General features: G+C 39.6%; 3 protein-coding genes across 11 annotated transcripts in view; 1 reads left to right on the top strand and 2 right to left on the bottom strand.

Annotated features, from left to right (window-relative positions):
- The window catches only part of LOC117306361 (F-box DNA helicase 1-like), a 31,423-nt gene extending 28,167 nt beyond the window's left edge, over nt 1-3,256 (bottom strand). The window contains exon 1 of one of the 2 annotated variants that reach the window (XM_033790968.1): nt 3,083-3,256. The gene's annotated coding sequence lies outside the window, so the exon portion shown is untranslated. Of the gene's footprint in view, nt 1-1,767; nt 1,803-3,082 lie in introns of those variants that run through there. The other variant, XM_033790976.1, reaches the window with a different exon arrangement.
- Nucleotides 83-10,551, top strand: LOC117306376 (ankyrin repeat domain-containing protein 16-like). Of its 7 annotated transcripts, none has more exons than XM_033791007.1 (8): nt 83-101; nt 4,316-4,709; nt 5,478-5,600; nt 6,047-6,144; nt 7,121-7,272; nt 7,966-8,127; nt 8,587-8,665; nt 9,491-10,551. In XM_033791007.1, the coding sequence occupies exons 2-8, from the start codon at nt 4,348-4,350 to the stop codon at nt 9,637-9,639; spliced, it is 1,125 nt and encodes a 374-aa protein (XP_033646898.1). In that variant the 5' UTR covers nt 83-101; nt 4,316-4,347; the 3' UTR covers nt 9,640-10,551. The 7 variants fall into 7 exon arrangements, with proteins under 7 accessions (XP_033646898.1, XP_033646879.1, XP_033646888.1 ...); XM_033790988.1 differs by lacking the exon at nt 83-101 and adding an exon at nt 3,279-3,350; XM_033790997.1 differs by lacking the exon at nt 83-101 and adding an exon at nt 3,365-3,410.
- LOC117306435 (tafazzin-like) lies at nt 10,079-19,065 on the bottom strand. Of its 2 annotated transcripts, XM_033791015.1 has the most exons (8): nt 18,843-19,065; nt 17,321-17,446; nt 16,622-16,667; nt 15,680-15,765; nt 14,259-14,339; nt 14,046-14,087; nt 13,027-13,220; nt 10,079-11,028 (listed from the first exon to the last, which is right to left on the bottom strand). In XM_033791015.1, exons 1-8 carry the CDS (start codon nt 18,952-18,954, stop codon nt 10,924-10,926), a joined length of 792 nt encoding a protein of 263 aa, XP_033646906.1. In that variant the 5' UTR covers nt 18,955-19,065; the 3' UTR covers nt 10,079-10,923. The 2 variants fall into 2 exon arrangements, with proteins under 2 accessions (XP_033646906.1, XP_033646909.1); XM_033791018.1 differs by lacking the exon at nt 17,321-17,446.
- Nucleotides 19,066-20,479: the final 1,414 nt, after the last annotated feature.

Raw genomic sequence — 20,479 nt, 5'->3', positions numbered from 1 at the left:
AAGTTATCCCAGTGCTTGTCCCAACCATACTTTTTATTAAGGGGTTGCCAAAGCAAGGAATGAAGTTTATCGAGTGCACCACCATGGAGCACCATATGGAGGTAGAAATGACTGCACTAACACTACTAAAAAGTTAAAGTTGAAACAGTGGGAATGAATGCCCACACCATGGAGGTAGAAATAGACTAGTTGCGATAACGTAACCCTCCTCCTAGTTGCGATAACGTAACCCTCTTGCCGACAGCGTAGCCGGAGGGTAATACGAAGCATGCTCCAAATGCTCCAAAGGGTGAAATGGTCTAGTCAGCAGATTTGCTCAATTTTTACCACTTTCAAAAATCACGACACAAATTCTAGGAACATGAAATTAAGGCAGTGGCCACTATGAAAGACAGTGGACACTATTGGTAAGTGTCAAAGACTAGCCTTCATAGTTGGTGTATCTCAACATATGCATACAAAAAAAAACTGTAAAAATTTGAGCTCAATCGGTCGTCGAAGTTGCGACATAATAATAAAAGAAAAAAACACCCTTGTCACACGAAGTTGTGTGCATTAAGATGATTGATTTCGAGACCTCAAGTTCTAAATCTGAGGTTGCGAAATCAAATTCGTAGAAAATTACTTCTTTCTCAAAAACTATAGCACTTCAGAGGGAGCTGTTTCTCACAATGTTGTAGGCTATACCATCAATCTCTCCCCATTAATACTCTTCCCCAACAAAGGTTTTATGCTAATAATTATTTTGAGTAATTACGTGTTTTGCATGTTTTCATTAGACATTGAGGATTAAGTTCGTGGTCATAGAATGTGTGTCATGATTTTCAAAAGTGGAAAGATAGCAAATCTGTTGGCTAGCTGTCAAAATTGTACGTGTCTGCAGGAGGGTTACGTTATTGCAACTACTCTCCTCCCGGGGTCGGGAGGAGTTACGTTATCGCAACTAGTAGTAACAGTTGCGATAAAGTATTCTGGCCGTTGGCAGGAGGAGGGTTTATGTTTACGTTGATACTCGGCAGAATCCTTAAGTGCATTAGTGAGGACGTAAGGCCAAAGGTGCTTGATTGTTGATGCAGCTCAGGGAAATCCCAGTTCAGATCGGACACAATAGAACAGAGATTGTTAGAGAAACAACTGAAGAAACTGAAGGTGATGAAGACAAAACAACTGGAACTCAACTGAACTGGCATGACTGGTGGTGCTACAGTGCAGGACAAAGTTTAAGTAAAAACTGGGCTGCTGCTGAACTAGGAATAGGCCTCCATGCGGCCCAAACCATTCCGTTAATAAAAAGTAAATAAATAATGTTATATAACACCCAAGCAGATCCTTGCCATTTGATTGGAGGATTGTCCGTCATGTGATAGCAAATAAAAGTACCATTGCACGCTGAGTCACTCACCGTGCTTTTTCGTTCCATCCGAAAAGTACCATTGCACGCTGGCAGCGTGCAATGGTACTTTTTGGATGGAACGAAAAAGCTGAGTAAAAACATCACTGCGTGCGCGTGTCTTTGGTAACGCAGCAGGTGTTACTGCCTGCAAGAAGGCATAGTAAAATTACTAGCATTCAGCTTCTACAGTTGAAATTGTTTGTTTTGAAAGTTGTATCTTTCAATCAAAATGACAAAGTTCTACTTGGATTTTATATAAAACAAATAATGAATGTTTTTCATTCGTGCAATGGTGCAAATATGTTCATTCGTTGAAAGCTGGAATGTTCCATTCAACTCGGCTCCGCCTCGTTGAATAGAACATTCCATCTTACCTTGAAGGCCGTTCTCAGTCCGTTCTCATTGGCAAAGACGAATCAGCGCCCTACTTCCAGGGTCCTTATGGAGTACCACAGGGCTCGGTTATTGGCCCTTTAGCCTTTACTCTTTATTCTTCACCACTTGAAGACGTCATTAATCACCATGGTATCTCCAATATGATTTACGCCGACGACACCCAGCTTTATATTATTCTCAAAAATGATGAAAGAGCATCAGGCATAGTCCAGCTTCAAGAATGCCTGAAAGACATCAAGTCATGGTCTACTAAGAACTCTCTTAAGTTAAACGACAACAAAACAGAGGTCATCCATTTTTCCAGTAGTCACAGACCTGTTAGTCCTCTCTCAAGTATCACATTAAACAATACCTCCATATGCCCAGTGTCAAGTGCTCGCAACCTCGGAGTTCTGTTTGATACCCATCTTTCACTTAACAATCATGTCAGCAATGTTTGTCGTGCTGCTTCGTTTGCTCTTCATAGAATTGGCTCCATCAGACAATATCTGGATGTGAAATCTACTGAAAATTTGGTTCATTCCTTTGTAATGTGCCGCATAGATACCTGCAATAGCCTTCTTTACGGACTACCGGACACTCAGATTGCCAGATTACAACGCATACAAAATTCAGCGGCCAGACTTGTCACCAGAACTCACACTCGGGAATCCATCACACCCATTCTCAAGGATCTACATTGGCTACCAATACGGGCTAGAATTGATTTTAAAGTTTTGGTTCTGACTTATCAATGTATCCATGGTATTGCCCCTGTTTATCTTCAAAGCTTGGTTCAGGAGTACAAAACAACCAGGAATCTGCGATCTTCAAATAAATCCCTTCTGACCCCCCCCCAGTTATCAAAACCAAGTCGTACGGTTCCCGCTCTTTCCAATATGCAGCAGTTCAGTTATGGAACAGCCTTCCAGAGGTGGTTAAACAGGCTGAGACATCAGAACAATTCAAAACCCGGTTGAAAACATATCTGTTTACTTTGTACAATAATTGTTGATTTCCTTTTACAGCGCATAGGGACCTCACGGTGATATGCGCTATATAAGAATGGTTTATTATTATTATTATTATTATCTTTCAACTCATGAACATTATTCGCACCATTGCACTCATAAACATTCATTATGTGTATATTAACTTTCATCAAACCCCATGAATAGTGCCAATTAATACGCTGGACTCCCTCCCTCCGTACGCGGGGGAGAAGAGCGCCGAGGAGCCCAGTTTTCATCAAAAACTTAAATAAATTAGTCTTTAATTTGTTATCGTGGGTCTCCCTAGTTAATTCAGAACTACCTTGAGGATCAGTGATGCTTGCAGAATATCCAGGACTTGATGCTTGCGGAACATCCAGGAATTATACCTTCTTGGATTTATCATTCATCCTCGTCAATTGGTATTGTTTAGAAGTTAGGAGAATAATAACTCGAGAACACAACTTTTCTTCTCGGAGGATGAGAACAATAGAGGGCGTTATAAAAACTACGGTTCTGACACTTGGTGGCGCTTGCAATATGGCGACCCCCATGGTCTGCAGAAGTGTTTTGAGGTTTCTACAGTCACTGTAGGTACACGGTGGTACACTGTAGTTGTTTCATGGTTTAGCTGGCTACCAAACTACACGGTACCAACTGATGTGACACCCTACATGTTCACAGCAAAAACTGGGGAAAGATTTTCCGTATCCTGCCACCACTTTTAGTTTACTATTTCATTCATTCACACTCCTCCTCAAAAACATGTCAACTGTCAACCCCACTCAAAAAAGCAGTGAGTTCAGTCTCCTCACAGTCACACCACCCACCTAAAGTACCAGTACGGAATAGTTTCCGTATGGCGCCACCACTTTTTCATTCGATATGAAATAATATAGTATCTAATTTACCTCAATGATATATCCCTTTTTGTAAAAATGAGTGAAAAAGTGGTGGCGCCATACGGAAAGTTATCCTTAATTATTCTTATTTTATATAAATGTTCATAAATTTCTATTAAACTTAAATTTTGAGTAAATCATAACCTGATTAAATAGTGTAGTGACTGAGTCATGATGAGTGATACATTTACGAATGGCTGAAAATTTGGTGGCACGTGCAGGATACAGACAATTTTCCAAAAAGTTATATGTCGTAATTATATTGCGATAACGTAACCCTCCTGCCGGAGGGTTACGTTATCGCAACTAATGTCAATATTGAATAGTATAAATTTAAAACAAAATTTTAGTGGTGGCTAATTGCGATACCATATAATAACCCCGAATTACGTTATCGCAACTAAGTCAGCAGGTCAGTGTGTCCATGTGGCAGGTATGGAAATTTGTCAACAGGATACAAGGCACTACTCCAGGCCTAGAACTACATGTATGAGGTTCATTCCGCTATCGTCTCCACTAATGAGATGATAGCAGAACAAACCTCATACATGTAGTTCTAGGAGTTACGAGGCGTGGCAGGAGATTCTGTCCCCCGGAGATTCGGTCCCAAAAATTTAACGCACCCGCTAAAAATGCCATTTTTCTTTTTGCAGTACCAACAATACAGTGGGCATGATGGCAACTGATGGTCAATTGTAGATTGGAGCTATGTTCTGAAATGCAAAAACTGGGAGAAAACTTTGCCAGTGCTGCACAAAAAGGAGATCTAAAATCCATGCAGCATCAGCTTTCCAGTTTGCAATGTGAACCCAAGGACTTGTTGGAGTACAGTCGACCCCGCTCTGGGGACCGGCCGGTTCATTTGGCGGCCAGACATTCTCAACTTGAGGTACTGGAATTGTTGACAGCTGCCGGAGTGGACTTGGAGGTTGCAAACTTTGACGGGAAGCGAGCACTGCATGAAGCGGCCATATCGGGACATTTCAGCTGCTTGGAATTCTTGTTATCGTCCGGGGCATTAGTGGATCCTCTGAAGAGAGCTGATTGGTTCGTACCTGTGTACAATTAAAAAATTGGCTCGGAAGATTGTGGATTGTTCATGAGTTCTTACTCAATTTCATACCCAATTTACTAACCCAATTTCATGATGGAACTGCTTTAAGCACAAAACAGAGTCACTGTAAAAACTTTAGTAGTGAGCTTGTGGTTGCAACCATGTTTCAAACTCTTTATGGAGAAGCGTTGTTTCTAATTCAGAACATCACACCGGTTCTTCATAGAACCAACACTTATCCATAACTAGTTGTGAATAAAAAAAAAGGAATAATAAGCCGAACCCTGAAAAATTATACATTTTCAATAGAAAAGATAAAAATGAGTAAAAATATATATTTTACCCATACACCAAGATTGACGAATACTGTAAAGTTAGAAATAAAAAAAAAACATAACACAACAAGCATATTACTTGGGTGGGATTCGAACTCAAGTCAATAATCTTTGCTATTAGATCAATGTATTGAATGTCTAGAAAGCATCCGCTCTAGAATGGCAAAGATGTTGGTTCTAATCCCACCAGAATAAAACAATGGTCGAGTTAGAACAATAATGAGTATACAGTGCTTTTAGAGGTGTGTGGGTAGAACACAAATAATGTTCTTTCTCCCCGATGCCAACTCGGCATCTATTAAGAGTAAGAAAAAGTCAAAAATTATTGAAATTATGAGCTTTCGAGAAAGACTCTTCTAGGGTCGAAAACAACTTGTTTTTGCAATTTTCTGAGTTTAAAATTATTTTTGTCTCATTCCCATTTAGGACGCCACTGCATCTAGCATGCACTAAAGCAGATATTACCATCATCCAGCGACTTATCCAACATGGAGCTAACCCCAAACTAAGGAACAAAGATGGCTGGAATGCTTTTCATATCGCCTCAAGGTCAGCTAGCCTCCTCTCTAAAGGGTTAGAAGGGCAAGGCTTTTGGTAATGCCAATGGCTTCAGAAGTTGCTAAGGCTAGACCCATGCCACTGTAGGCCTATTCTTCAAAGTACCGGTAGTCACTGCAGCCAATGAGCCATAGCCATAACTGAAGTCGCTTGATTCCAACATAGCCTTCAGGGCCTTGTCACACGAGGCAACTTTTGCAGGCAACTTAGAGGCCACCAACTGCACAGGACCACTATTGTATGGCACATGTGTCATTTTTTCGAACACTGTCTTATGATCCCTGTAATAAATATATAAAAATTTAATATTCTTTGATATTGCCTGGAACTGGTTGGCTGTAAATTGCTCGTACATGTGACATGGCCTTCGCATTTAACACCGTTCTCCCTTTAAAAGAAGGTAAATATTGATGGATTATATTTCTCCTTGATTATAGGGAAGGCCATGCAGAAATACTGAGTTATCTTCTGGATCAATATCCAGATTTGTGGGATACGGTCAGCAAGAACGGACGCACACCTCTTCATACTGCTGGTTAGTTGGTAATCTTAAAATGTTGAACAACTCCTTATGCATGTATCTTGAGTTAATTTGCACCTTTCAATGACTTTCTGTAGCCAGTTCAGTTCAGTTTATTTCCACTCAATCAGTTAGCTTACAAAATGATAAACATTAGGGTATTTTTTATTTACAAGCTTGTTTGGAGGAGATACCAAAATGTAACAGCCTTAGATTTCACTAAACTCTTCCGAACTTAGGATTAATCTTAGGACTTGGGACGGGTTCAGTTCCGAATCCAAATACGTAGGACGCATTGAACTCATCCTAAGTAAGGATACGTTGCTCGTCCTAACTCGAGTTAGGATTAATCCAAGTGTTTCGTAAAATTGGCTGCAGGGTTAAGGTATTACTGAGTAAGAAACAAGTATAATGTATCAATGAGTACGTAAATACACAAAGGGGGAAACAGGAACTGAACACAGACAGTTTGCTGGAAAGGCTTACAGCACGGCAGCTTACAAACAAATAATTGAGTAGAAGTCTTAGGAGACAACAATAAACAATATCTAACAAATCAGGTCTACATTTTACTATACCAAGAAGCCTAAGGACTTGGAGACTCAGTAATTACTATTAATTTCATTTGATAAATTTTCTTGCAAAATAAAATGATATTTCCTTAAGATTGCATTTTATGCACCCTGTTATGGCAAGAGCAGGCGTTGTCGCCGAGACTGAGAACTACTACCCCCTCTGCCAACTACTGCCTGCACACTATTGGCCTTGGCGTGTCAGCATTGTGGCAGATGTGTGACATCATGAATCAGACGTTTTTTACATGAAAGAGCGAAGTGGTCCATGTCCTCTGGTCACCTAAATCAACTAATTTGACTTGCATGTATGATGGCATTCTCGTTAGGGAGCTGACAGAGCCTTTATATATTTGAGTCAAATTTCACCTAATATTGATCGAGTATAAATCCTTGCTCCTTGTTCTCTCCTCCGCCAGCCCTCCACGGCAAGATCGGTGCAGTGAAGCTGCTTCTAACCCGGGCAGAGACCCCAGTAGATCGGGCAGACACCTGTGGATCAACCCCACTCATGGATGCACTGCGGGATGGGTTTGTTGACGTGGCAAAACTTCTTGTGGATCAGCAGGGGGTAATGAAACAACCCTGTAAGGGACACATTGCCTTGGATCGGGCGAGTTGGGCTATGAAAAGCATTTGAAACCGTTTTTTATGTACTGAATATGGCTGGAAAGATGTTTTAAAAGTAGAATATAATGATCACCATAAATATGCCTTGAAATTGCACAGTTTTCCTTTTACGTCGTGAACTAACACGGCATGCCATTTTGTGGAGTCAACATGGTTGACTGTGTTAGTTCGCAAAATGAAAGGAAAACTGTGCAATTTTGAGCTCAAATTTTACACTCGACCGAAGGCCCGAGGCCAGTGAGTTTCAGTGTTGGGTTAGTAAATTTATGACCAGACAAGTTGGACAGTCTTGTTGTTTACAATTGAGTAAAAAATACTGGTAATTTATTGAACAGAAACAAATTCTGTTCAAACGTTGGCCTTGGGTCTGGAAAATACCTTTTCATTTCTGTCGAGTAATGCAAAATACTGTACACCCCAAATACAGATGAGATCAATCTTCGCTTCCATTTCTTAGTGCCTTATTGTTCAAATAGAAATATTTATGCATGTAAAACTGTGTCAGGACTCAGGAATTTTTGTTCTGATTCTGGTGTGTTTTAGTTTTTATAAAATCTTGTATCCATCCTTTTTTTGTTTACGCTTGCGCTGTTGGATGCTGTGATAAAAATGTATCAAATAATTTCATGTTCAGGTTGATGTTCATAAATGTGATGTCCTCGGAAGGAGTGCTGTACATCTGTCCTCCCAGGCTGGTTGTAAACCATCGGTTATTTTCCTTGTCAATCAACAACATGTGAATGTGGACGTGCCAACTTTAACGGGAGGGCATACAGCGCTACATCTAGCATCCAAGGTATCATAAGCTTCTAATTTTGTTTTGCCCCCACACCATCAATCCCATCCCCATTAATCCAATGCCCACTCAGACACCAGTGTCCAGACTGGCTGTCATCGACTTGACAAGTTCATGATGTTTTCATGACCTCTAGAAAAATGCTTCATGTAGGATATAATGTGTGAGAGAATCCTGGCTGTTTTTTTATTATTGAAAAATAAAGTTAGGCAAAGCATTTTCTTTAATAATAATAGTATTGCACAGCTTTTATATAGCGCTTCACACAAAAAGTCTTGAAGCGCTTTACAAGAAAAACAACAATACAATAAAATGTGCCAAAATTTTAGTTCTGCGCTTCTTTACTACCCAAAAAGAAAGGCAGAAAAAGATATTTGAAAAAAAAAGGTTTTCCATTCTTGCCTTGTTAATCAAATCTCAATCAGAGACTAAATTTCTCCTCCACTCGTTTTCTTTTAGGAAGGCCATTTTGAAATGATTGAGCTACTACTCTCACTCGGTGCTGACATCAACGCAACGGACGACAAAGGCAGGACAGGTATTACTATTTTATTTTTTTACTCGGCCTTATATAGCGCACATGTCTGTCACCCAGTGACGCTCCTGGCGCTGTAGCATACAGTATTTCCTGCAAGATGTGGGACTACTTTTGAATTACGAGACCTAATTCTGATAGCACCACCATGTATTGCTTTACAAGGTGCTGTGGCGCAATTTACTGCCGATCGGACCAGGAACACCAGGGTGAACCCCTTCTCTTTTTCGATAAGTGCAGTGGGTTCTTTTACATGTGTTACATAACACATGGGGCCAATGGCTTTATGTCCCATCCGAAGGACAAAGCAATCGTTAAGTGTCTTGCTCAAGGACACAAGTGTCACGGCTGGGGATGTGAACCCACACTCTGCTGATCAGAAACACCAGAGTTTGAATTCGGTGCTCTTAACCGCTCGGCTACTTCCACAAAGGGACTAAGGTACTACTCTTTGAAAATATTAAAAATAATTTCATTGTGGCAAGTCAGGGCAGAGAGGTTGAGCACCTCTAAGGTCACCTGTGTCCTTATAAGCAAGACACCTATCCATTATTGCTTCTTCTTTCAGATGAAACTTAAAGCTGTTGGTCCAGTGTAGTGTGGTGAGATGTAGCTTTGCCTTTTTCGTTATGATGACAAGTTCATCTTTCCAAAAAGTTTGTAGCCAAGTTGATCAGTAAAGAAACCTGTAAATAGTCTTAGTTTAAGACGTTCCATGGTCCATGATGCGCTATCATCCACAAAACGCTATAACTCACAAACCAATGTGGTGTTGTCTGAACAATATTTTGTCAATCCAAACAACCTGTGTTATTTCTTTCTTTTCAGCCCTACACATTGCTGCTGGAATTCAACACAAGCTCTGCATCGAGACTTTGCTAAGACTCGGTGCCGTGAACTGCCCTGACAAAAGCGGGCAAACCCCCAGTCAACTCATTACAAAACCAGACATTCTCCAACTATTTGACGTCTCGTGACCCCTGTTACAATAATTGCACGATCATATCCAGTTCACTTATTAGTAGACTGCCTGTATACTGTGTAACGTTTGAAAATAAGAGACACAGAACATGGACTTCATGCAGGCACAAGCTGTACCGATACCAAATCAATCACACAAAACATACCTGCCCTCACAGATACCCATTAACCCCTGGTTGAAGAGTAGTAGTTAGAGTGGAGTGTCATGCTCAAGGACCCAGGTGTCACAACCAGGATTCGAACCCACAACTCGAGTCTGGTGACCGCTCGGCCATGCCACACTTGAAGGCTTAAACCGATTCTCTTTGAGGGACTGTGTGTAGTTTTCAGAAAAAGGAAAACAAAACCTGATCCTCATTACTAAAGATGAGGGAAAGGTGTTGACTGCAAACTAAATCCGACAATCTCAAGAAATATTCTTGCGCAAACAGAAAGTATAAATCATAATTTACTCTTCTAATATAATATATAAATACATTTGAGTTCAGTTGAAATCACTTTAAAAATCAGAACTTTAACTCAAATGATATTCTACTTTGTCTGATATTCCATCCAAATCACACAGTTTCGTTCACAGTTTTTTTAAAGAGATCAAGAATGTTACTAAAAAGTAGTGGCACAAATTTGTAAAGAAAAAAAAATCCACTTAAGTATTGGGCCATATAAAATATGAGGAAACCAAGGGAAAATGTGCAATTCCTGTAACCAGGCATGATATTTGGTCCAAGAAAATGTAGGAAAACTGTTTCGAGAACATGGGCTCGCCTAAATGCACATGTAGGCAGTAATTAATTATATTTTTTCCCTGATGTTATAAGAGCAAACAAATTGGGAAAACACACTCAAGTAGGAAGAATTTTCTTATTTTACTTTCCTTATTTGTCATAGAAAGAAAAGGAGGGGGGGGGGGAAATACCAACTCTAAGCCCCAAACCCTGTAAATAACCATAGAGTCCCATAGTTACAATGTAAGATTACAAAACTTGATTATCTGATCTTGGTTAGGTCAAATGAAAACAAAAAATACCTTCATTACAACAATGGAAACTGAGGTGAAAGTAACGACCAATAATTATAAAGAACAAATACATTTCACTGAGGAAATGCTCTCGTACAATGGCAAATTACAATGGTAATGTTATCTGTCATTTTGTACTCATGATCACAATTTTCAGAACCAAATTTCATAGAGCTGCTCACTGGTAATATAAGCCAAATTGAAAATCTGCTTACTTTGACTTTGGATTCCCTCTTCACAGTGTTAATTTGACATTGAGTACCTAAATAGAAGTAGACGGTCTCGCTTTGTGCAGCGCCTCAGCCTTGGATTTCAGTAATAAAAACTCTACCTGAATTATATCCGTTAAATTTTTCCTGATCTCCATCTGGAACAAATAATAAAAAAAAAAAAAATACACTTTAACCTCTATTGCTGAACCTGTCGTTTTTCTATTTGCCATTTTGCATGGAGGCTCAACTTTGCTTAGCACCCAGTTTGTGCTTACCGGTACTAAGTATATGTAGATGCATTCACCACATTATATCATATTACTGGCTGGTATGGTGTATCTATCATACTGGATTATATGGTCAGACAGTAGGAGAGTAAACGTATGTTCATTGAAATCATCTACATGTACCTTGTACTAAACTGCGCCAATAAAGTATCTAAACACTTACAAATGGTCAGATTTATCGGAACCTGAAATAGTATACAAAAATTTAATTGTTCGTTTCTATTCACCGTTAATTTCTGCACGTTTTGACACATCTTGTGTTGCGCTACGATGTTGTTTGGTGGATTTAAGGACACTTGAGTGGCTTAAGGTCGAATTTCAAAAGTTGCAAAAGCCCCTATTCGACCCAATTCCAAAAGGGAACTCACATAAGCATCACACTCGGACAAAATCAAGACAAAAGACACAAACTCGTTTCGTATACATGACCATGAAATTAATTGCCGTATCTTTAACTCTAGAACTGCTGTTATCCTGTCCTCCATTCTTGGTGTGTCCTCCATCATTGTCCTGAACGGCAAAGGGTCGTCTTCTCATACTCTCAATGAGACCTCTGATCTGTCCCTGGTCAATCCCCTGCCATTTCCTGATCAGGATGCGTCGCAAACCCCTCGAGAGTGGTGTCAGGCTTTATGGACTTGTTCACTTTCTTCTTCTGCTGCAGAGTCACCCTCGGACGGCCACTCCTTGGCAAGTCGTCCACATTTCCCTGAGCTTGGTAGCGATTCCACCATTTACTGACCGTCGCATCGACGTACCGGCTTCTATCAAACCAACGATCCGTCCTCTTTCCTGTTTGGTCGTTTGAGCCATCTTTCCTGTTATCTTGAAACACCTTTCCCTGTCTTACCATTGTTGTATGCCTCCCATCTTTGACCCCTTGGCTTGGTTACTGACAATTATTGGTGAGTATGTTCATCGCAACCGATTTATCCAAAACGCGACCAAAAAAACATCATTTATAAAAGGCGAGCAAAAGAAACGCCGATCTTACTCGTCACAATACAACGATTTAGCTTGAATAGGGGCTTTTGCAACTTTTGAAATTCGACTTTTGAAATTCAAGTGCCCGTAAATCCACCAAACAACATCGTAGCGCAACACAAGATGTGTCAAAATGTGCAGAAATTAACGGTGACTCGAAATGAATAATTATTTTTTGGCATACTGTTTCAGGTTCCGATATATCTGACCATTTGTAAGTGTTTAGATACTTTATTGGCGCAGTTTATATTATGTGAACTAGAGTAGTGCCTTTACATTTATTTTTATAGCCCAAGGAAGTAGATGTGTCCCTTAAATTTTCAGTTAATCTTTGAAACCTGGCATCATGCCTGAAGCTTGCACTTCAGCAATAATGGCAATCTCGGTAGTCTAGTTGGTAGAATTGCAAGGGTCGTGGGTCAATCAATACCAACTGAGTAATATGCCTGTGATATTTTTTTCTTTATCCCCTATGCAAATTTAACATCTATTATAATATCGTTGCGGTACTCTCAGCCAAAACATAGGATTCGAACTGCCTCTAGCTACCGGGCAACCTCAGTAGTCTAGTTGGTAAGACACTGCTCTAGAATTGCAAGGGTCGTGGGTTCGAATCCCACCAGAGTAACGTGCCTGTGATATTTTTTCACAGGTCTCGGGATACAGTGCTAACACTTACGGTGTATGGGTAAAAACCAAAATTAATATTCTTTATCCCGATGCAAGTTTAACATCTATTAAATAATTTTGTTGATCAAATGGTCAAGCTACAACCCTGGTGCTGTGTTACTAAAAGCCTCACTAGATAAAATTGAAATTATCATTTTAAAAGCCGGCAATTTGTTGTCTGGTTCTTTTTAATCTACCTTCTTATCAACTCACCGGTGACTTTCCTTCATCCCTGAGATGGGACAGAGTTTCTTTGAAGTCTAAAGGCTTGCCAATCAACATGGTTATCTTCTTACCAAACTTAGGAATATATGGGGGATAGTTGGCAAGCACCTCGTCCATCCCTACATGCCAAAATGGAATGACCAAAGGCAGCACTTTGCTCTCAGCTATGGCACGTCCCACTCCTGGAAATAGGGAGTAGAGAAGTTTAATGGGATTTTTAATGAGATATTTGGCAAAAGACTTCATCCCTCCCCACATGACAAATGGAATGACCAAGTACAGTACATGTTACCCCCAACTATGGCATGTCCTACTTCTAAATACAGGTAAAAGGGGGGGGGGGTTAGGGGATAGTATTAGAAGTGGTTAATTTTAGTTGTTGGCTGGACACGTGTTTTGTATGTTCATTGAAATCATCTACATGTACCTTGTACTATATTATGTGAACTAGAATTGTTCCTTTACATTTATTTTTATAGCCCAAGGAAGTAGATGTGTCCTTTTAATTTTCAGTTAAAATAAAATACAATTATGTGTATGATGATTATTTTTTTTTTGTATGCAAGTCGCCTGACACACAGGGCCTGAAGGCCACTTCAAGGTGTGGGCTACAATTATTTTTTTCCAGAGGCCATTGCCACCTACTCCTAGGGCTGAAACAGGGTTACCCCTTTCACAGTCCATACGAATGTAGGCTTGGGTATCTTCAGTTCAAAGCCTAGCCGGTTGAGCACTACCTCCCCAATTTTATGTAGCAAGTGTCATGACACTGCCACAAAATAACTTGAAATACAAAATTCCTACTTATTCCAACCTCTCGGTCATCAGCAAATGTTTTAGTAAAATCTTGAACAAGGCAAAAGAAGGATATTATCCAACAATCTGAGGAAGGATGTTTTAGATCTTGACCATTTGAGGCTTGTGTTGTCTCTGATAGAAAAATGCCTTCAACCATTGCAAAAACAACCCACCCCAAAACAAGTGAGTATATTAATATTTAAACTTACCCCATTTCAACCTGAGAAACTCATTGGTCATATTGATTCTACCTGCGGGGAAAGAAAAGAAACAAAAGTTGTTTTTCCATCAAAAATAAACTAAGCAAAAGTGTGTGGGTAAATTAACACAATCAAACAGGATTCGCGCTCATACTACTGGGCAAAACCTGGGGACTGCTTGTGCTACTCGCATTCCCTGAACAAAGCAAAGCCTACATGTACCTTCTGCAAAGATGTGAACCCATTCTCCTTTGTGAAGTTGCTCTATGCACATATCCATACCAGGCTGATACACACCATCACCTGCAAGTAATGTCAATGTACAGTTTAAACAGAGGGCTCATTTCTCTTTAATGTTAAAATGTTTATTTATAGACAGTTTTGTTATTCCTATTGGTGGAGACCGCGTTGCGTGGGGGTGTTTAAACGGTTGATAATGAGTATGACCAGCTGGATGGAGCTCTGTTTTTAACCGGTTGTTTTTGGATACTACACGCTAGTCTTGGTGCAAGATGTTTCTTGTTACGGGAATGGGGGCGCTGTCGGTGAGTTGGCCGCGCTGTGTGTGAAAGGAAAACGAGAACGTCTTGCACCAAGATTATACGCGCATACACGGATCCGGAAACTGTTGTCAGTCATAACAGTGCAACACATGGACATACAGAGCTCAATCACATCGGAAACAGAGAAGTTTTAAAGAGTTTCTTACTTTATTAATAATAATAACCGAATTACGCCTTTTAACCAAAAAGGCATTTATGAATGGGAATAAAAGCGTAGTAACCTTGCAGGGTCGTTGCTGTGTGATAAAGGCCCTCCCCTTCGGCTTGGGCCTTTATCACACAGCAACGACCCTGCTGGTTATAAATGACCGTTTAAGAACTAGTCGCTACCCTTTATTTCCCTTATTAAACAACAACCTATAATGGGCTCGTTGTGGGAGAAAATTCAACAAGACTGCAGGGCTTGTAGCTCAACATTTTTGCTGGACCCGGGGTAGATTTCACAAAGAGTTAAGACTACTCTTATCTCTAATCTGAACGAAATCAAGAGTGCAGGATATTATTGAGATGATTAAATCAAAGAGGTGGAGATGGGAAGGCCACCTTACAAGGAGGTATGACAACAGGTGGGCATGGGCATGCAAAACAACCCACTGGACTCCAAGAAACTTGACAAGAAAAAAAAGGGCGACCAAACAGAAGATGGAGAGATGAACTAAAGTACATAATAGGGGCATTGCTTGGCAACAGACAGCTCAAGGAGTGAAATTGAGAATTGGTGAAGAGGCTTTCCTCCTCCAATGCGCATGACCCATTCGGCTGTGACACACCACCACTTTGTGGTGAAGTTTATCGTTTGAAATTCAATTCAATTCAAATCAATTCAAAAAACTTTATTTATCCTTTACAGGCAATTACAACAGTAGACCAGCTCCATATAAAAATATTAAGAGAAATATACAATATACAAAAATATAAAAATATAACGATTACTTGACAAAATGACTAGGCAGATATGTACAAATGGTTAAAACCACAGCCATTATATACAAGTGAATACATATAAAAACATTAAAAATTGAACAGTATTAAGAACCACAAAACAAAACGAAATTGAAATTTGCTTAATGTAACCATTACCTCGTACAATTGGAACTCCTTTTCCAAGACTGAAGAAGTACACGTGCCATCTCTTTCGCCCGGTGATATCACTGGCTATGGGACACCTGTTAAATCACAATTTAAAATCAGTTGAAAGGCACTGGACACCTTTGGTAATTGTCAATGGTGTATTCCAACATATGCACAAAATAACAAACCTGTTATAGTTTGGGCTCAGTCAATTGGTCATCAAATTCGCTACAGAATAATGAATGACAAAACACCCTTGTTGCACAAGTTTGTGGCCTTTTCAGATACATGTCTAGAAGCCTTTTGTTATTTGAATATGAAATATCCTCTTTCCCAAAAACTATGTTACTTCAGAGGGAGCTGTTTCGCACAATTTTTTATACTACCAACGGCTCTCCATTGCTCGCTACCAAGTGAATTTTATGCTACAAATTATTCTGAGGATATACCATTAACCAACAGTGTCCAAATTCCATTGCCTTTAAAATATGGTTTATGCATAGCTTTTGGAAGTTGTTTGCACAGCTGATAACACCCTATTCAACTTGTACAGTTGATTGATTTTCAAACTGGTCAACAGTATGAGGGTATGCAACTCCAAAATGAAATTGATTCCTAGTTGGGTACACAAATTGATTCCTAGTTGGGTACACAAAAACGCACAACAAAATGCAATCCAGGAGGTTCCTGCGGTCTCATGTCAAATAGTAACATTTTGCATTCAAACTAAGAAGTCGAGCAGCATCTGATAGCAACAAGCAAAAGGCCTGTATACAATATGCTTCATTTTTTGAAAGGGCAACTGTGCCCCAAGGCATCAATTAATACTGGAATGTTTGAAGGGCACCAAGGCAATGACCAGTGGGCATGGAGGCAATTACCTTCCTGCATCCGTAAAGTATCAGGCCTGAAGCACCATTTTTACAATTTGGAGAAACATGTTGAACTTACCATCTGCTTTTATGTGGGCTCATGGATGTTCTTAGCTTGAGTGTTCCTAGTAATTAAGGAGAAACAAATAACAATATTAATAATAATAAATAACTATTCCTTGTATATAGGCTAGGGCTTTTCACAATAACTGTCTTGATTCCTTTCCTTGATTCTTTCTCAGCTCCCTGTGGAGTATACAACCTGGGCAACCATAGTGCTCCAAGATGTCAAAAGGCTTCACACACAATATCAATCAACCAATATCAACCACTACCCTCACAGGTACCCATTTATACCCCTGGGTCTGGGTGAACGAAATGTTGGCAATGGTAGACTTTGTAACACTTACACTAGTTGGCAGTAGACATATCGGGCAAGTCTCAATTGTTTACTGCCGTGAGCATGTGGACATGTTCAAGCTATATTGTTTTTAACTTAGTGTATATATGTCTCGTTATTTTTAAAATGGATGTTTAATATCATAACTTTTTGTCAGTAGGGCCTATACTTATATCTACTTTCTTTAATTATTTTACTCTGCAACACTTTGCTTTGTAAATTTTTGTCCAGACTTATATTTTGTTACTTTTTCAGTCGATCGGCTTGTTTTGCCCTTTTTATATTATTATTATTAATATTGTATATTAAAGCATGTCATTTCACTGTGTAAGAATAATCTTTCACAAAATGTGAACCCAATGTCCTAATGAACCTTACCCCATAGTAGAGGATCGAAGCAGGAGATGTGATTTCCAACAGTAATAAGAGGACGTGTTGGTGGCCGTTTCTCGACTGCGTCATAAAGAACATCTAGATTGTGACCCTCAAAGTGATTCAACCATTCTGTAAATTACAGTGTAATTAAGATGTGAAAGGGGTTAAAGCCATTGGACACTTTCGGTACAGAATTTTTTTTTAAAGTTCACAGATTTACAAATAACTTACAGGGTTTACAGAAGGTAATGGTGAAAGACTTCTCTCGAAATATTAATCCATGAAATGTTTTACTTTTTGAGAAAACATTTTATAAACAATATCAATTCTTGATATCGAGAATTACGGATTAATTTTAAACACATGTCATGACACGGCGAAACGTGCAGAAACAAGGGTGGGTTTTCCCGTTATTTTCTCCCGACGTACTCCGATGATCGATTGAGCCTCAATTTTCACAGGTTTGTTATTTTATATGTAAGTTGTAATAGACGAAGTATAGGCCTTGGACAATACTGTTTACCGAAAGTGTCCAATGGCTTTAAAACCGATTCTACCTCCATGCTCCAACCATCTTTAAAAGTACTCATTTATAACATGTTTAAAAAAAATTATACTTGCATTTAAAATATTATCAACAAATAAATAAATAGCATAGTTTTTCTGTATGGCGGCACCACTTTTTCACTCATTTTTACAAAAAGGGATATCTCATTGAGGTGAATTAGATACTATATTATTTCATATCGAATGAAAAAGTGGTGGCGCCATACGGTTTCAGTTCATTCAGCTGGAACCAGTGTATCCCCACTTGTGTGGCCAAGGATAGCTATCCTTGGCCACACAAGTGTCCGTATATTTGTACATGAAGCGTGGATTGGGTATCTTTTCTTTCCAGGACGAACGTGTGCAGATGGTTCTACAAGTTTGTCCTGGGAAAAAAATCTGCGCACGGTCGGGGGAAAATTGGCATTAGCGGTAACAGAGCGTTAGTTGAGAAAATTCACACGCAAAATTCACTTGATTTTTACTCAAAATCTGTGATACCTATTTGAACAATTCCAAGTGTAGTGCTATCTGCATCTTCTCTGAAGCATTAGATGGGTAAGTTTCATCATGCAGAACGTTGCAGATGGTTTTTCAAGGAAGCGAAAGGTTTTGATATCAGTGGTGCTGGGGCCAAGGATACAGAGTGGATTGGACCGATTTATGGGGCTAGGCTAGAACCAATGATGCACAAAGCGAGGTTTATCTTTTCTTATGAATCTATTGTAAAAAGCAATGGTTTGAAGTCAGTTCATCATTGAAATAAGGAGTTATGTCTATGAAAATATTTCAGCATGTTTAGGAATTTAGTCTTTTAAAAGTTACTTAAGCTTAGTCTTTTAAAACTTACTTAAGCTTAGACCCAGCACTAGTTCGACCGAGAATGTCAAAATTACGAGAGAAAAAAAGGAGTACAGCGCCCGGTCCCAGTTACGTGTTCATAAACTTAAATTAAACTAATTAGTAATTCCTTACTCACTCAGACAAATTCGACTAAAAATTCCCGTGCCACCGACCACTAACCACGTTCCAAGTCTCCAACATAATCCTGGATTTTGAGGGATTACAAACTGCCATGGTTCTAAAGGCATATCAACCTGTAAAATAAATCACAACCCACCGAGAGTGAAATCTTTATGAAGTTAATTCACACTTATCCCGGTCATGTCAGTTCTCCACGAAGAAGAATGGAAGCTGCCATTGTTGAATGCCGCCCTCTATTGTCTTTATCCGCACGAGCCTCGAAGAATGACGTCAGACGTTCAGGCTCACTGATCTCTAAAGGCTGAGTTATAGTCGGTCGCGCGATGGTCAGGCGTCGGAAATATTGACGCGCGATCATAAAAAGACACGGTTTTTAGGCCTCAGTCTTAGGATTGCGCGCAAGATTTGCGACTATAAACCGGCCTTAAGGCTATGCGGGCGCGGCCCCAGGGCCTTTCTCAAACCTTGTGAACAATTTGTTCTAAGATAGTGTCACAGTTTACAAAATTAGCAAGATACGTTTTGCATCATTGTTGAAAATGTTGCAATTTCTGCGTGTATACATCACGTTCTGCAGTGTGTGGGGGGATGACATGTACATGTTCATGTACTGTACCACCAATGGTACAGGGTTAAATTGAACAAACAAAGTTCTTAGCACAGTAGGTTGCTGTTTGATGCGTTTAAAAATTGTTGGAAAGTATAGGTAGGCCTACATGAGTGGCTTATTTTGAATAAACACATCTGTCACAGACGCATGTATTTTTTATTTCTCATAAAGCCTTAATATTGTTTTTTGATTTGGGTACTTTTTATAACACAGTCGAACACAATGTCCACAGATTTACATTAAACTTACACCGTTTGAAGATAATAATAGTTGAAAGCTTTCTTTGAAATATTAGTTGCTGAGGTGCTGTAGTTTTCGAGAAATTAGTAATACAATGTAATAAAAATACGTTTTACATGCTAAAATAATTTTCGTCTCATGCTGAGACGAATGATTATTTTCATGACATTTTTTTCCAAACACTACCGTACCTCAGGCTCAGCAAGTAATATTTTCAGGGCAGCTTTCTACTATCGTTATCTTCAAACTGTGTAAGTTTAATGTAAATCTGTGGACATGTCCTACAAAAAGTACCGTTTATAGACCCTTTAACACGCGAAATTAAACCCCCTGTACACACCATCTTAAAGAGTAAGGTTTAAGGTGCATGCACCCTGCCAATCATCAATGAGTCACCCTCTGGAATGTTAATGGAAATCCGAGGTCGCCACCCCCACTTCAAACCAAAAGAGATGGCTGTGTGCGCAGCCTATACGGCCTCCCCATTCGACCAACAGGTAGCCCATATCAAAACCAGACAACCACACATGTAAGGAGAAATCACTCGTGACCAGCCAATCAAACGACTAATAAGACGGAGTTCGGATCAGGGTTTTGTAGACTTGCAACCCGACGTCTGAAACGACACAGTCGATCAGGGGTTTTGTAGACTTGCAACCCGACGTCTGAAACGACAGTCGTGTTGAATTCCACAAGAATGCCATACCACTGGACCTTCTAATTTCAATCCAAGATGGCGCGGGTTACGGCTTTAATAGTATAGATGGGAATTAATGGAGGTT

This window comes from Asterias rubens, chromosome 2, assembly GCF_902459465.1.
Source record: "Asterias rubens chromosome 2, eAstRub1.3, whole genome shotgun sequence".
In the NCBI taxonomy this organism is placed as follows: Eukaryota; Metazoa; Echinodermata; class Asteroidea; order Forcipulatida; family Asteriidae; genus Asterias; species Asterias rubens.
Note: the sequence above shows the minus strand (reverse complement) of the source record. Positions and strands in the feature narration are given on the sequence as shown.

What these genes read in the sequence shown, in the direction of transcription:
- LOC117306376 (XM_033791007.1), top strand. Translation starts at nt 4,348, where the DNA reads ATGGTCAATTGTAGATTGGAGCTATGTTCTGAAATGCAAAAACTGGGA. An exon ending in CCTCTGAAGAGAGCTGATTG is followed by an intron (nt 4,710 to 5,477) that starts GTTCGTACCTGT and finishes ATTCCCATTTAG; the next exon opens with GACGCCACTGCATCTAGCAT. An exon ending in CACACCTCTTCATACTGCTG is followed by an intron (nt 6,145 to 7,120) that starts GTTAGTTGGTAA and finishes CTCCTCCGCCAG; the next exon opens with CCCTCCACGGCAAGATCGGT.
- LOC117306435 (XM_033791015.1), bottom strand. Translation starts at nt 18,954, where the DNA reads ATGCCTTTAGAACCATGGCAGTTTGTAATCCCTCAAAATCCAGGATTA. An exon ending in AGGAGTTCCAATTGTACGAG is followed by an intron (nt 14,340 to 15,679) that starts GTAATGGTTACA and finishes CATTACTTGCAG; the next exon opens with GTGATGGTGTGTATCAGCCT. An exon ending in GTTTCTCAGGTTGAAATGGG is followed by an intron (nt 13,221 to 14,045) that starts GTAAGTTTAAAT and finishes CCCTATTTCCAG; the next exon opens with GAGTGGGACGTGCCATAGCT.